This window comes from Quercus suber, unplaced genomic scaffold, assembly GCF_002906115.3.
Source record: "Quercus suber isolate HL8 unplaced genomic scaffold, Cork oak 2.0 scaffold_21, whole genome shotgun sequence".
NCBI classification, from domain to species: Eukaryota; Viridiplantae; Streptophyta; class Magnoliopsida; order Fagales; family Fagaceae; genus Quercus; species Quercus suber.
Genome location: NW_027069486.1, coordinates 2,461,429 through 2,475,361, shown reverse-complemented (window position 1 = coordinate 2,475,361; position 13,933 = coordinate 2,461,429). Strand labels below are relative to the sequence as shown.

General features: G+C 34.1%; 1 protein-coding gene and 1 long non-coding RNA gene across 3 annotated transcripts; both read right to left on the bottom strand.

Moving 5' to 3' along the window:
• LOC111999905 (uncharacterized) lies at positions 1 to 2,538 on the bottom strand. Its single transcript, XM_065764318.1, has 3 exons — positions 2,188 to 2,538; positions 1,754 to 1,965; positions 1 to 260 (listed from the first exon to the last, which is right to left on the bottom strand). Exons 1-3 carry the CDS (start codon positions 2,371 to 2,373, stop codon positions 110 to 112), a joined length of 549 nt encoding a protein of 182 aa, XP_065620390.1. The 5' UTR covers positions 2,374 to 2,538; the 3' UTR covers positions 1 to 109.
• Positions 2,539 to 6,213: 3,675 nt separating this feature from the next.
• Positions 6,214 to 13,444, bottom strand: LOC112037314 (uncharacterized). 2 transcript variants are annotated; one of them, XR_010625213.1, is made up of 5 exons: positions 9,084 to 13,441; positions 8,789 to 8,934; positions 8,484 to 8,601; positions 7,206 to 7,365; positions 6,214 to 6,905 (listed from the first exon to the last, which is right to left on the bottom strand). It is a non-coding gene; the product is annotated as an uncharacterized LOC112037314 (long non-coding RNA). The 2 variants fall into 2 exon arrangements; XR_010625212.1 differs by having other exon boundaries at positions 8,484 to 8,934; positions 9,084 to 13,444.
• Positions 13,445 to 13,933: the final 489 nt, after the last annotated feature.

The window sequence follows — 13,933 nt, the reverse complement described above, 5'->3', positions numbered from 1 at the left end:
GTCCCAATCTTTTTAGACATTATTTCTAAATCTTGTCGAGAGAAAATATCAGGGTTTCCGGTTACAGCACTTAATGCAGGAAACCACTTTTGTGTGTTCCATAAATAGGTTAGCCATGGTATGTAATGAACAACTCGAACTGTCCACTGGTCCTGAGGTAGTTGTTTGTAGTAAGCCTCTGTAGACAATTTGGGAGGCAAACCTTGCCACCGGCCCACCAGTAGTTGATAATTGGCGCAAGTAGTGCTACTCCTGCTAACCTTTAGACGTATGACAAAATCAGATTACACAAATTTGTATTTAAATTTGTTTTCTTTAGAGTTCAGAATAACAGGACAACTTTCTCAAATTGAAACAATAGTACATCATAACTACTTCTAATTGAGATGTACGTTATTTAATATGAAACGTGGTTCTTTAGAAACCTTTATTTAATTAATTTTTTTTAAATGTCCATTTTTTTCTTCACATGACAATTTTACTATGTTTTAATGTTCTAGAGAAAAATGGAATAGTATTTTCACCAATCTTATTCATTGTATTAATCAATTTCATATCAAGTTTCCCAAAACCAAAGGCTCATTTTAATTATTGTGTTTTAATACCAATTTTACTATATACACACAATTGAATAAATATTATCATTAATTTTCATATCAAGTTTGCCAAAACCAAGGGTCATTCGACTCATTCCAATTAGTGTTTTAATACCAATTTTTACTTCATACACACAATTGAATAAATGTTATTATTTTTTTGAATAAATGTTATTATTATTCACTTACTTTATACACACAATTGAATAAAAGTTATCATTATTTCTCTCTCTCTCTCTCTCTCTCTCTCTCTCTCTCTTTTTTTTATTGAAAATAGTACACACTTTATATGTGTGTGTGTGTGTGTGATAACGGAGGAGAACCGTTTTTAATGTGAATATCTTAGTTGGAAACATTATGAGGTGTCAATTAAAATTATAAGGCTCTTAGTGGTGCACACTTTTTTGTATGCATTATACCTATGTGGTCTTAATCATTTATCTATTATCATAAAATATATATTAAATAAGGTAATATCATATGTTAATGTTTAAGATTAAGTAGGTATGTTATAGAAAAAAAAAAAAGAAAAAAAAAAAAAGAGTACCATAGATTTCACCATTATAAGATTATATGCATATCCGAAATATATTCACAATAGTTACATAGGCATAGCAAGATACTACTCTGTACTAGTATTTGAAATGTGGCTATTTAGAGTATTCACAATGGTCTCCTTAAAATAAGACAAGAGCCCAATATGGGTAATGAACTCATGAATAACACTCATATTCTTTCCCACCGATTATCTAAAATAAGATCTTGCTACACTGCTTCCCACATTTAGGGAACACTTTAGTTTCCTCAAACAATTATTTTATTTTATGTTTCTTTGAAAAGTGAGAGTGACTGTGTGAGTGTTTAGAAAAGTTTAGGAAAGGTAAATGTTTTGAGAAGTGGAGAAAATAATAATAAAAAATGAATGAAAAAAAAATGATATTTAAATGAAATATAGTTTAGAATAGAAAATTTGACATAATACTGCTGTTTTTTTTTTTTTTCATTCAGGCCTCTTTTTCTTGTCTAGTTTTTTCCTTTTCTTCAAAAGGATCAAGGTTAGCAATAGTACACTGCCAAAATGTGCTCATATAAGAACAGATTTATTGTTAAAGGGAAAAAAAAAAATCTTTGATATATATATAAAAGCTAGTTCATACCTATGAGGAATGTACTTGAGGCAGCCCCAAACCAGATGGCTCCCAATAGAATAACCAATTACATAAAATTTGGAACCGAGTTCCAACTGATCCACAAGCTCTTCGATATCTAAAGCCAAACTTTTCAATGTTTGTTTTGGATGTGGACCACTTTCTCCATAACTGGGTTTGTCAAAAGACAAAATGTGTAGTCCAAGTTCTTCAATAAATTCCTGAAAAGTATTTCCTTTAGAACAGAATAATTTAGAAACTCAATGTAAATAAAAGAAAACAGTACAGTATTTGTTTTTTGCTGAATGAACACAGTACAGTACTTGAGGGAGGCTTTTCAAAATAGAACATAATAATTTAGAAATATTACTTGAGGGAGGCTTTTCAAAATCACAGGACTATGTCTACAAGCACTTAAGCCATGAACAAAGAAAATCTTATACTTGGCCACTTGTGCTGGCACACCATGCTCCTTGTAAAGCCAAATTCCTTCCATCCCTAAGCTTTATTCTAGGTGCTGTGATGGGTGGTCCGCCAGGTGAGCCACAAATTTTGGGAGGTGGTGGGCGGATGGCTCGATAAGCCCGTCCTATTGCTAGCAATCCCATCAATAAGATCACAGCAAACATCGATATCTCTGGTATTTGAAGTTGGGAAGGGAAGACTTACCCTGAAAATAAGTAAGGTGTATATATATATGGAGAGGTAATTGAGAATCACTTCAGCCACAAATAATTGCAATCATGGAAATCTCTAGTAGCTAGCATTTTCCTTTTCCTATTTATTTATAGATTGAAAAATGTTAAAGTTACAAACAATTTAGAAATAGTTGATATGGCAAGTGATTTTATGTTTGGAAAAAGTTAATGGATTATTGGTCTAGAAAACTTTTTAGAAATTTTTAATGAAAAAATAAAAAAAAAACCTGTTTTTGATATATTTTTTTAATAGGGGTGTGCATCATGGTTGAGGGGGTTACTTTTCAACCCAACCCACCCATGTGGATCGGGTTGGACTCATGGGTTGAACCATTTTTTCTTCTATTATTATTATTATTATTATTATTATTATTATTATTATTAAATTGAGCATTAGAACAATACCACCACAAATAAGAACAAATTTATAACCAAATAATTCTACGCATAACACCAAACCAACTCAAATTATATAAGGAAAACTTAGGGTTTGAATTTTATTTAGGGATAAGAATAGGAGTAGGAGTGGCACACAGAGAGTAACGTGAGATAAGAAGGAAATTGAAATGAAGAGAATCTAGGATTTGGTTTTTATTTAGGAAGTGGGGAAAAAAGTAAATAACAAAATTGTATAATATATTTTTAAATATATACTAAATTTATTTTTTTTAAATTTAAATATATATTAAATATAAGTGGATCAAATCAAGTTAGGCGGATTTGTGAATCTTATGCTAGAACCCAACCCGACCCATTGTTAAAAAAAAAAAATTCACAACCTAACCCACTAATCCCTGAAAACTGACCCAAACCAATGGGTTGGATTGAATCTGGTTGATTTTGGTCAATTGGCAAGTTGTTTGCATACCCCCAGTCTTTTATATTTCCCACATAAAAGAGGTTTTAAAATATTCCTAAATCTTCCATTAATAAATGTTCTAAGAGAATCCATTAACCCAACTCTATTTTTTTTTTATACATTTTCAAAAAATAAAATCAATTTGTACATGTGGGTACCATAGGAGTGCTTCACACGTCCTAGGCGTGCTTGGCATTCACCTCGGCATGCTAGGCAACCACCTAAGCCGTCCTTGGATGGCCTTGCAACGTCCTAGGTTTGGTTTTTATTTAGGAAGTGGGGAAAAAAGTAAATAACAAAATTGTATAATATATTTTTAAATATATACTAAATTTATTTTTTTTAAATTTAAATATATATTAAATATAAGTGGATCAAATCGAGTTAGGCGGATTTGTGAATCTTATGCTAGAACCCAACCCGACCCATTGTTAAAAAAAAAAAATTCACAACCTAACCCACTAATCCCTGAAAACTGACCCAAACCAATGGGTTGGATTGAATCTGGTTGATTTTGGTCAATTGGCAAGTTGTTTGCATACCCCCAGTCTTTTATATTTCCCACATAAAAGAGGTTTTAAAATATTCCTAAATCTTCCATTAATAAATGTTCTAAGAGAATCCATTAACCCAACTCTATTTTTTTTTTATACATTTTCAAAAAATAAAATCAATTTGTACATGTGGGTACCATAGGAGTGCTTCACACGTCCTAGGCGTGCTTGGCATTCACCTCGGCATGCTAGGCAACCACCTAAGCCGTCCTTGGATGGCCTTGCAACGTCCTAGGCATGCTTGACATTCACCTCGAACGGTGTCCTAGGAGTCCCACATCAAAGGAAAACCCCCCCACTTGCTGCCTTATAAGCTTTGAAACGAAGGAAGTAGTGTACCATTAGTTTAGTTATTCGAATAACTTTATTATAGGTACCATAGGAGTGCTTCACACGTCCTAGGCCTGCTAAGCGTGCTTGGCATTCACCTCGACATGCTAGGCAACCACCTAGGCCGTCCTCGGATGGCCTTGCAACGTCCTAGGAATGCTTTGCAATGTCCTAGGCATGCTTGACATTCACCTCGGACGGTGTCCTAAGAGTCCCACATCGAAGGAAATAACCCCCCCCCCCCACTTGCTGCCTTATAAGCTTTGAAGCGAAAGAAGTAGTGTACCATTAGTTTAGTTATTCGAGGACACCATCCGAGGTGAATGTCAAGTAAGCTTAGGACGTTGCAAGGCCATTCGAGGACAGCGTAGGTGGTTGCCTAGCATGCAAAGGTGAATGCCAAGCACGCCTAGCAGGCCTAGGACGTGTGAAGCACTCCTATGGTACCCACAGTACACATAAATCTAAAAAAAAGCACACAACCACAATAAATTTGTGTGTGTAAATAATCATTAACATGTATATTTTATTTTTTTGAAAAGTGTACATTACATATCATTTATTAATATTTAAACTATACCCTTAAGATACTCATTAATAAGACCTTTTATATTTTATTTTTGAGAAGAAACAAAACCTTTTATTTATGGATTGATGTTTACAAACATAATTTATTACAAGAAAAAAAAAATCATCCAAGCATGGTGTTGGCGCCTAGGACACCTTTCAATCGTGACCAAGGGAGTCAATACCATATCAGTGGCCATTTTGGTTTAGTCAAAGAAACGAAATGTTTTAGTACCGATTCATACCGATATACCATTTCATGATTACCACTAATTATATATATATATATATATATAGTTTTGTTTTTTTAGTCAAAGATAAAAATGTACTATTGACATTTGTACCTAGATAAAGAAAATAAAAATAAAAGTATAACACATGGGCCATATGACATGTCCATTTCACTCCCCCCGATCCGATCAAACATTTCAAATTTGCAGAGATTCACATTGACATGGGTGGATAAAACGAGATAAACGGGTAAAAGTAAGACTAAAAAGTAAAATTCAAGGAAATGTTATTGTGCCAGTTAAGGCAATTTTGTAAGGTCTATTTAATACAAATTAGTATAAATTAATGAGATGATTGAAAATATTACTGAAGTGATAAGTAAAACTCAAAAAACTTACTTTATTTTATACCACCGCGCGCCCTTAGCAACACTACCGTAACTGTTAACACTACCGTAAAATAAATTTTAAAACTTAATTTTAAAACTTCTACAATGATTTAAAATTTGGTGTGCCAATTACGTCATTTTTAATTTTATAATAATTTATCTTCTCAATAAGTTATGGGAAAAAATTGTTAAATTTAATACTTTTTTAGCATTTCTCAAAATTTAATGATTGTAAAACAGAAGAGTAGATTAAATGAAAGTCTTATATGTGAAAGTCTTTTTTTTTTTTTCTTTTTTTTTTTCTGAGAGAAAATTAGAAAATATGTGAGTCTCAAACCCACACAAAAAGCAAAAAAATAAATTATATACGAAGGCTTTATTGAACTAAAAGAGACAAACGCAGCAGAGTTGACACTGTTCACCGAGACAGCAATAACTTACAAAAATAGACTTACAAAACAACACCACCTGGACTACAAATAGTAAATTAAAAGACACCTGGGCTTTATTGAACTAAAAGGTCCATTTCAGACTAAAATGGACCTTTTCATTAGTAAGATCAAAATGAAATTTTTTGAAAAACAAAGTACCAAATTGAATGCATTAAAAACATAAAGACCAGATTGAAAAATACACCACCCCCCCCCCCCTCCCCCCCCCCCCCCCCCCCCCCAAAACAAGCTGTCCACATTGGTATGGTGCTACAGATTTGGAAAGAGATTCTCATCTTTTCGCTGGGCATTTTCCTGCACTTGCTGCATCTGTTGTGAGGTTCACAGGGGCCGGTGGTTGCTTGGTTGTTGGGACGCTTACTTCTCTTTCTGCAACTGTGGATGGTGCACTTTGTTTTTGCTATGGTGGTTTACTCAGTTTGCAGCTGGGTTTCATTGGTTTCTGTTGCCATTGGTATTGGCATGTCTTCTAAGAATTTGATGCCAGATTTTAGACTTATGGTTTGCTACCTCACTGCATTTGAAATGTTCTGTCAATCCATGTCTAGTACTCTAGGCACTCTACTCTGTTTTGGAGCTATGGTGCTTGTCTATTTTAGAGCCCTGTTGCTCATCATATTTTTGGAGCAGTGGGGCTCACCTTTACGCAGAAAGTTCTGCATCATTTCTGGTTTTAGTAGAAAGGTCTTGATGGAGTCTTCTGTTTAATGCAATGCCACAGATAGAAAATGAAACTATAATATGGAGATGATGTGCTCTATTTAGAAACCATATTCTATATGCGTAAATGAAACTATAATAGAAAAAATCAAGGTAAGTGGCAAGACTATGGCATCTTTCTAGACAGCTCGTTTGGACTTACCTCCTTGTCATTCAGTCCAGCAGCCTCAAATGCATATGGAGATGATGTGCTCTATTTAGAAACCATATTCTATATGCGTAAATGAAACTATAATAGAAAAAATCAAGGTAAGTGGCAAGACTATGGCATCTTTCTAGACAGCTCGTTTGGACTTACCTCCTTGTCATCCAGTCCAGCAGCCTCAAATGCAGAGACCATCTACTGCCATCATCTCAGACCACTGCCAAATGCAGAATTATGGTTTCGAAGTAAATTTAAGAGGAATAAAATACAAAGGGTATACAAACAACAATAGAAAACTTGCCCACAATTCACGAAAGAATCATATAGAATGCAACAGACAATTATGAATAATATAGGAATAAATAAAAAATAAAAAAATAAAAAGAACTTGGTAGCCATAATATCTAGCTGCATATTCATCTAATATTCATGAAAAGGAAACTATCAATAGGTTAGGCTGGAGTTAAAGAAATAAAAATGATTTTAGAAAGAAGTCAATTTGAGAGGGAAAACAAACCTGTAAATATATGAGAGATGCTACAAAGATACCTATCTTGTTGTAGCATAGGGTACACAGATGTGATTTCATAAACACTCTTACTAACATCAAGGGCAGTTTTTGGCCCATCAGGGATGTACATTGCATGCAACTGCAAATCTAAAATCCCCATTCTTACCTGTAAAATTATAATAAATGCAAAGAAATTTACAAAGTCAGTCATACATACGAACATCATAGAAATTTCAATTTATTGTTTCCATAATCCCATAACCGAGTAACACAGGTTTATAATTGTGACCATCACAAAAATGCAACATTAAAATCAAGACAAACAATAATCTCAGTCTTGTTCAAAGTAGAAAATTTTGGGAAAGAAAATGTCTGGAAAGAAAAGAAATATGACAATAATCAAAATAAGGGATGGAGTCCAACTTTAAATATTTCCACTCAAACAAATTGTACCCACCTTTGTGGGTATAATCAACCTACAGATATAAACACAAATCCACCTATCCCTAAGCTTACCAAAAGCACAAATAAGCAATTTCCCAATTAGTCCTATGACATTGGCAATGAGCTCTAGCTCAAATCATACTTTTCCTATAAGAATGAGATAGAGAGTGTCAGATCATGGATTCAAACCTCACTAGGTTCATTTGTATCCTACTAAAAAAAGGTTCACTTGTATCTTACAATCGAAGACAGAAAAGGAGGGGATCACAACAATAGAGCACCTTGAAACACCACCAGACCCATAAAAAATATATAAGTATTTGGCTTCCCCTGTCTTTCATGAAATACGCTAATATGGAATCAATGTTAATATCCACCCATTAGCAATCTTATTAAGCTTCTATTTTCAGGTATTCCCCAATCCATAAAATTAAAAAGACGCATTAATCAAAGTGATAAAGGAAAACTTCCTTGTGCTATAGTCAAGCTAATAGACATCATGCTTGTATAAAAATGCCAAGCTCACAAATTATGTGGCAGTGCCTTCTATCTCTAACAGCACATTCTAGAGATTTCTATTAGCTTTAACCTGCAACTCTATAAAACTTAGATGCAAATTACACTCAGTTAAGACAATACAATCTCCCCCCAACCTACCAAAAGTGTATATTGTTTAGATATGCAAAATAGGAACTGGAACATCAAATGCCACTTAACATGGATAATGAGTTGAAATGAAAACCCAAAACTAAAATCACATCAGAAGTACCAAAGGATATAGGACAAATACATGGCAAAAAAAACAAGGAAGAAAAAAATAACACCAACAAATACACTCACTTGGTGAAGACTGACTAAGCCTCTGAAGAGATCCTCATTTTTAAGCTAATCCGTACAAAGTGATTCAGGGATACTCTTCTTGGTATTATAATGCTTTCCAATGCTCATGAGAGTATCTCTAAAGAATCCATTAGAAAAAATTAGACAATGAAAAGCTAGCATGCAACATGATAGCTTAGTTAAGCATTATATAGGAAAATCCTTTTCTCATTATGAATCAAAGTTCCTATTATATACATTGTGTAAATGAAAAGTTCATGGAAATTTAATTCCCCAAAGCTAAGAATCAATGAAGACAAATTTACTTGTGATAACACCATTTTTCCATGAACAGAGAAGATAATTCAACAGCGTCCCACTCAATCCCCTGTACACCAGAAACTAAACCCTCATCTTGCTTGGTCAGCATACGTTAAAGTGCATGACCGAATTCATGGAACACAGTCAACACCTGCCAAAAATTCATTAATGAATCTGACAGAAAATAATATTTAAAACTTCAAAACCCCAACAATCCAAAAATTTCCATTATTTTTACAATCTTAGAAATTATAAAATATTGTACCACAACTAAAAGCTAATATAATTGGGTTTACCAACCTCCTCAAATGTAAGTAGGGATGGAATATTCCCCATTGGTGGTATTAGATTGTAGACCAGGTGGGCAGTTCGATCAAAAACCCCTACTGTCCAAGCACCATCCTCTTTTTGGGGTGGTTGAGAATATGGATCCACAGAGAAGTATGCAATAAAATTACATGAAGAATTCAACTTGAGTGTGTCAAACTTAAAAATAACAGCTATATATTAATGGGATATGATACTAAATAGAGCACAACACGATGCAACCACCTTTTTTTAAGTATGAGGTAACTAAAATAAAATACCGGAGCGACATCCTTAACTAGCTTAATATCTATTCCAAACAATGTCTTTGAAAGGTTGAAAAGACCTTTCCAAACATTTGGCCAAGAGAAATATTCGAATGCCTCTTCCCGTAGAATACAAAATCAAGAGACACATAATACCATGCTGGAATTTTTAAAAAAAACATAATGAGATGGAGTGGATGGATAATAAAAGAATGGAAAGGAATAAAATAAAATAGTGAACTTTCTCTAGTGTGTGCTTTCAGGTTTATAAAAGAAAAAATGGAAAGGAAAAAATGTATTTTACATTTACACCCTTCAAGAAGAAAGAAACAAAAGGATTGTCTGCTGTAGTCCTTCAAAGGGCTGCACAAATAGCAAAGTCTAAGGTAATCTGTGTTGAAACTTTTGGTTATTTAATAATTGTTTTGGTCTTCAAGTTTGGGGCAACTTACTTTTATCTTATTTTATGTGTTTCTAATCTATTTCACTAGGGTTATATAAATGCTACTGTTGATAATGGGCCTTGGATGATAACATTGGACGCTTCAATTTTTGATGATGTTATCAACAACTCTGAAAACCGAAATTTGAGTAATAAATTGACTCATGCTCGTTTAAGTCTTGCCTCTGGTGGAGATCATAATAATATTCCAATAATTGACCAAATTTTTAAAGCTTAGGTTTGATAAGGCTAAGCTTCTCGGATACAAAAATTATGCTAAGGTATGTTTCTATTTTTTTTTTTCCTATTATTTTTAAGATTACTTTTTTATGCAAGAGTTACTAATTATTATACTTTCAGGTAAGCATGGAAGACAAAATGGCTACTCTTGGAAAAGCAACTTATGTACGAACTTCGCCATGCTTTACCATGAAGTTGCAGTTGAACGTAGTCCAATGTCTTATATTTTTAATGATCATGAATGAGTTTTAGTTTAAATGGCACCTTGCTTGTGTAATGATCTCTCCATAAAGTAGACCAGAAAATACCTCTAATTACACAAACAATGTGCCATTTAAACTAAAACTCATTCGCAATCATTAAAAATATAATACATTGGACTACCTTCAACTGCAACTTCATGGTAAGCATGGCGAATTTCGTACATAAGTTGATCTGCTTCTCCAAGAGTACCCATTTTGCCTTCCATGCTTACCTGAAAGTATAATAATCAATAACTCTTGCATAAAAAAGTAATCATAAAAATAATAGGAAAAATATATATAAACATACCTCAACATAATTTTTGTATTCGAGAGGCTTAGCCTTATCAAACCTAAGCTTTAAGATTTGGTCTATTATTGGAATATTATTATGATCTCCACCAAAGGAAAAACTTAAACGAGCACGAGTCAATTTATTATGCAAATTTCGGTTTTCAGAATTGTTAATAACATCATCAAAAATTGAAACATGCAACATTATCATCCAAGGCACATTATCAACAGCAGCATTTATATAACCCTAGTGAAATAGATTAGAAACACATAAAATAAGATAAAAGTAAGTTGCCCCAAACTTGAAGACCAAAACAATTATTAAATAACCAAAAGTTTCAACACAGATTACCTTAGACTTTGCTATTTGTGCAGCCCTTTGAAGAACTACAGAAGACAATCATTTTGTTTCTTTCTTCTTGAAGGGTGTAAATGTAAAATACATTTCTTCCTTTCTATTTTTTCTTTTATAAACTTGAAAGCACACACTAGAGAAATTTCACTATTTTATTCTATTCCTTTCCATTTTTTTTTATTATCTATCCACTCCATTTCATTATATTCTTTTAAAAACTCCAACATTGTATTATGTGTTTCTTGATTTTGTATTCTACAGGAAGAGGCATTCGAATATTTCTCCTGGCCAAATGTTCAGAAGGGTCTTTTCAACCTTTCAAAGACATTGTTTGGAATAGATAATAAGCTAGCTAAGGATGTCACTCCGGTATTTTATTTTAGTTACCTCATACTTAAAAAAGGTTGTTGCATCGTGTTGTGCTCTATTTACTATAATATCCCATTAATATATGGCTGTTATTTTTAGGTTTTGCAATTCTACCGTGTCTTTGATTCTTCATGTAATCTTATTGTATACTTCTCTGTGGATCCATATGCTTGACCACCCCAAAAAGAGGATGGTGTTTGGACAGTAGGGGTTTTTTGATCGAAGTAGTGTTATGTCACGTGACCATCACTGTGAGTTCGTGGTCGTCTGCTCCATTCCAGGCTCCGGCTCCAGTCCAAGCTAGCAACCACCGCCACCAGTACATGTCTGTTTCTCTCATTGTTTAGTCTTTAACACTACAGCTAGCAAATCCTCTTCAGTTTTTTAAGGAATCAAGGTTATCAATGAATAATCAAACTAAAAAGGCTACTCCATGTATAAAGGATCAGGAAAATTATCAAGAAGAAAAACACCAATCCATTCAAAGTTGGTTATCAATGAATAATCAAACTACAGACTTTTTGTTAATGTAAATATGTAATAAAATAGGTCCTTGATTCAAAGTTGTTTTATCATGTAAGGGTAAGAGCAAAGTTTTTTAAAATTTCAAAGATATATATGAGAATCAGATAACAAACGAATGGATAAAAACAGTATGGGGCTGGGCCTCCATATCATAAGGTCAGAAATTTAACCCATGTGAATACGCATACCTGACCCAAATGTGAGACTTTGGTGGAGACTAAGTGTGGACAACCCTATTGTAGAACCACAAAAACCCTCTCTATCAATGCACCTTAAGCTGACACTGCAAGAAGCTGTGAACAGTAGCCTTGCCCTCACAATCCATAATGGCTTCACATAATGTGACAACCACACAAACTGATTAGAAGGTCCTACATCCCCCTCAAGTTTAAGTGAAGACTCTTCACCACCACCACAATCACAGTGCCAAAGTGCAACCAAAGAAGTAAAAACAGCAAAAACTCTCATCAATAAAAATTCCAACAAGCTGAAAAGCCATTTTCCAACCCTCAAAATATGCAGCAGCAATAGTGGAAAACCCATTTGAAAACCCCACAATTTAACACCACCTAAAGCAGGTCATCACCCCAAATTCAAAACTCCATTCATACTTATTTATGATACACCACCAAATCAAAAAAAAAAAACCTGTCTAGAAAAATAGCAAGGCCCATCTCTCACACAATCACACTCACACTCTTCCTGCAATTCTCATATACTGTTTTAATCAAAACACAAACCCAACGAGACCCATTTCAAGAACCATCATGTCTGCTTATGGGGTCACACTCTCTCTCATATTGCTGCTGTGTTTAGCTAATGTGGTCAACTACAGTGAAGCCCATGTGAGTATATTGTCTAAGTTAATGTCTTTTTTATTTCTTTAATCAAAAACCCCAAGGCTTGATTTTTCATAGATCCCTTAAACTCATCAAATACATAAATAAAGAGGCCTTAATTGCTTTAATAGTGATATCTTCACATACACATTGGATATATATATATATATATATCCAATCTCTACACATGCTTCAACTTTAATATGCATACACTACCAGTTACAATTATGCTATTTCCTTTGTTTGGCTACTGAGAAAGTGTAAGGAAAAAAAGCGAAGAAAATACAGCTCCTAATCTCAGATTCTGCTTAACTCGGCTGAGGCGAGTTATTCCGATCCAAAACCACTTAAAATCTTTTCAAAAAAAAAAAAAAAACTCGGTTCTGCTTTTTCATTTGCTTTGCTGTAATATTTTCTCGGTAACCAAACGGAGAGCAAGAGTTAAAAAGACCTAGAGATTGGAAATGGGAAGTACCTTCCGAGAAAGCCATGGTAGAGGAGTTAAATTTGGAGGCAGCGATGGTGACTCGGGTCATGCATGGAGAGAGTGGAGTCACGAAGGACTCACCGGAGAACCCATGGTTTCCGGCGATGGTGGATCGGAATCCCAGAAATCACAATTAACAACAACAATAAAAAATTTCCACAGAGAGAAAAAAGAAAAGAAAAAGAAAGAGTGAGTTCACTGAGTTGAGAGCGAATATCAGAAGAAGGAAGAAAAAGTGAGAGCTTGAGGCAGAACAAGTCTTTGATTTTGGGTTTCCAGCTGTGGGTAAGTGGAGCTGAGTTTTAACCTCGGTTTGGTTTTGTTAACGAGGGTTAAGTTAATGGGTAAGCGCTGATGTGGAGCTGAATAAAAAATAGCCACGTGGCACTTTTTTTTATTGGCTGGCAGTGTGGTCCTTCCGGAGGAACCAATAATTTCTCCTGAAGTTTGAGCATTTAGCACAGTAAAAGCTTTCAACGGCTTTGAGGATGATGGCATGATGGCACAATATACCGAAGGGGTTTCACATATTTGTAATTATTTACTCAAAATGCCACAAAACTCGTTTCTCCTGAAGTGCAAAAGCTTCTGGCTTTTTATTCTTCTTTTGTACTACTGCTAATCTTCTTTGCTGAGTTTCAAAATTTTGAGGCTGTCAATTTTTTTAAAATTTCATTTGATGGACTGTGGGCCTGTGTCTGTCAGTGACAATGCCAAACCTTTTTTTAAATTGGTCCCTTCAAATTGGGTGCCTAAAGTCTAAAGATGAATAGAGAGGCCAATAG

Bases quoted from the DNA above. Each gene is read 5' to 3' on its own strand.
- LOC111999905 (XM_065764318.1), bottom strand. From the start codon at position 2,373: ATGTTTGCTGTGATCTTATTGATGGGATTGCTAGCAATAGGACGGGCT. The intron at 1,966-2,187 runs GTATAAGATTTT...AATACTTTTCAG, and splicing joins GTGCCAGCACAAGTGGCCAA to GAATTTATTGAAGAACTTGG. The intron at 261-1,753 runs GTATGAACTAGC...ATACGTCTAAAG, and splicing joins CTCAAGTACATTCCTCATAG to GTTAGCAGGAGTAGCACTAC.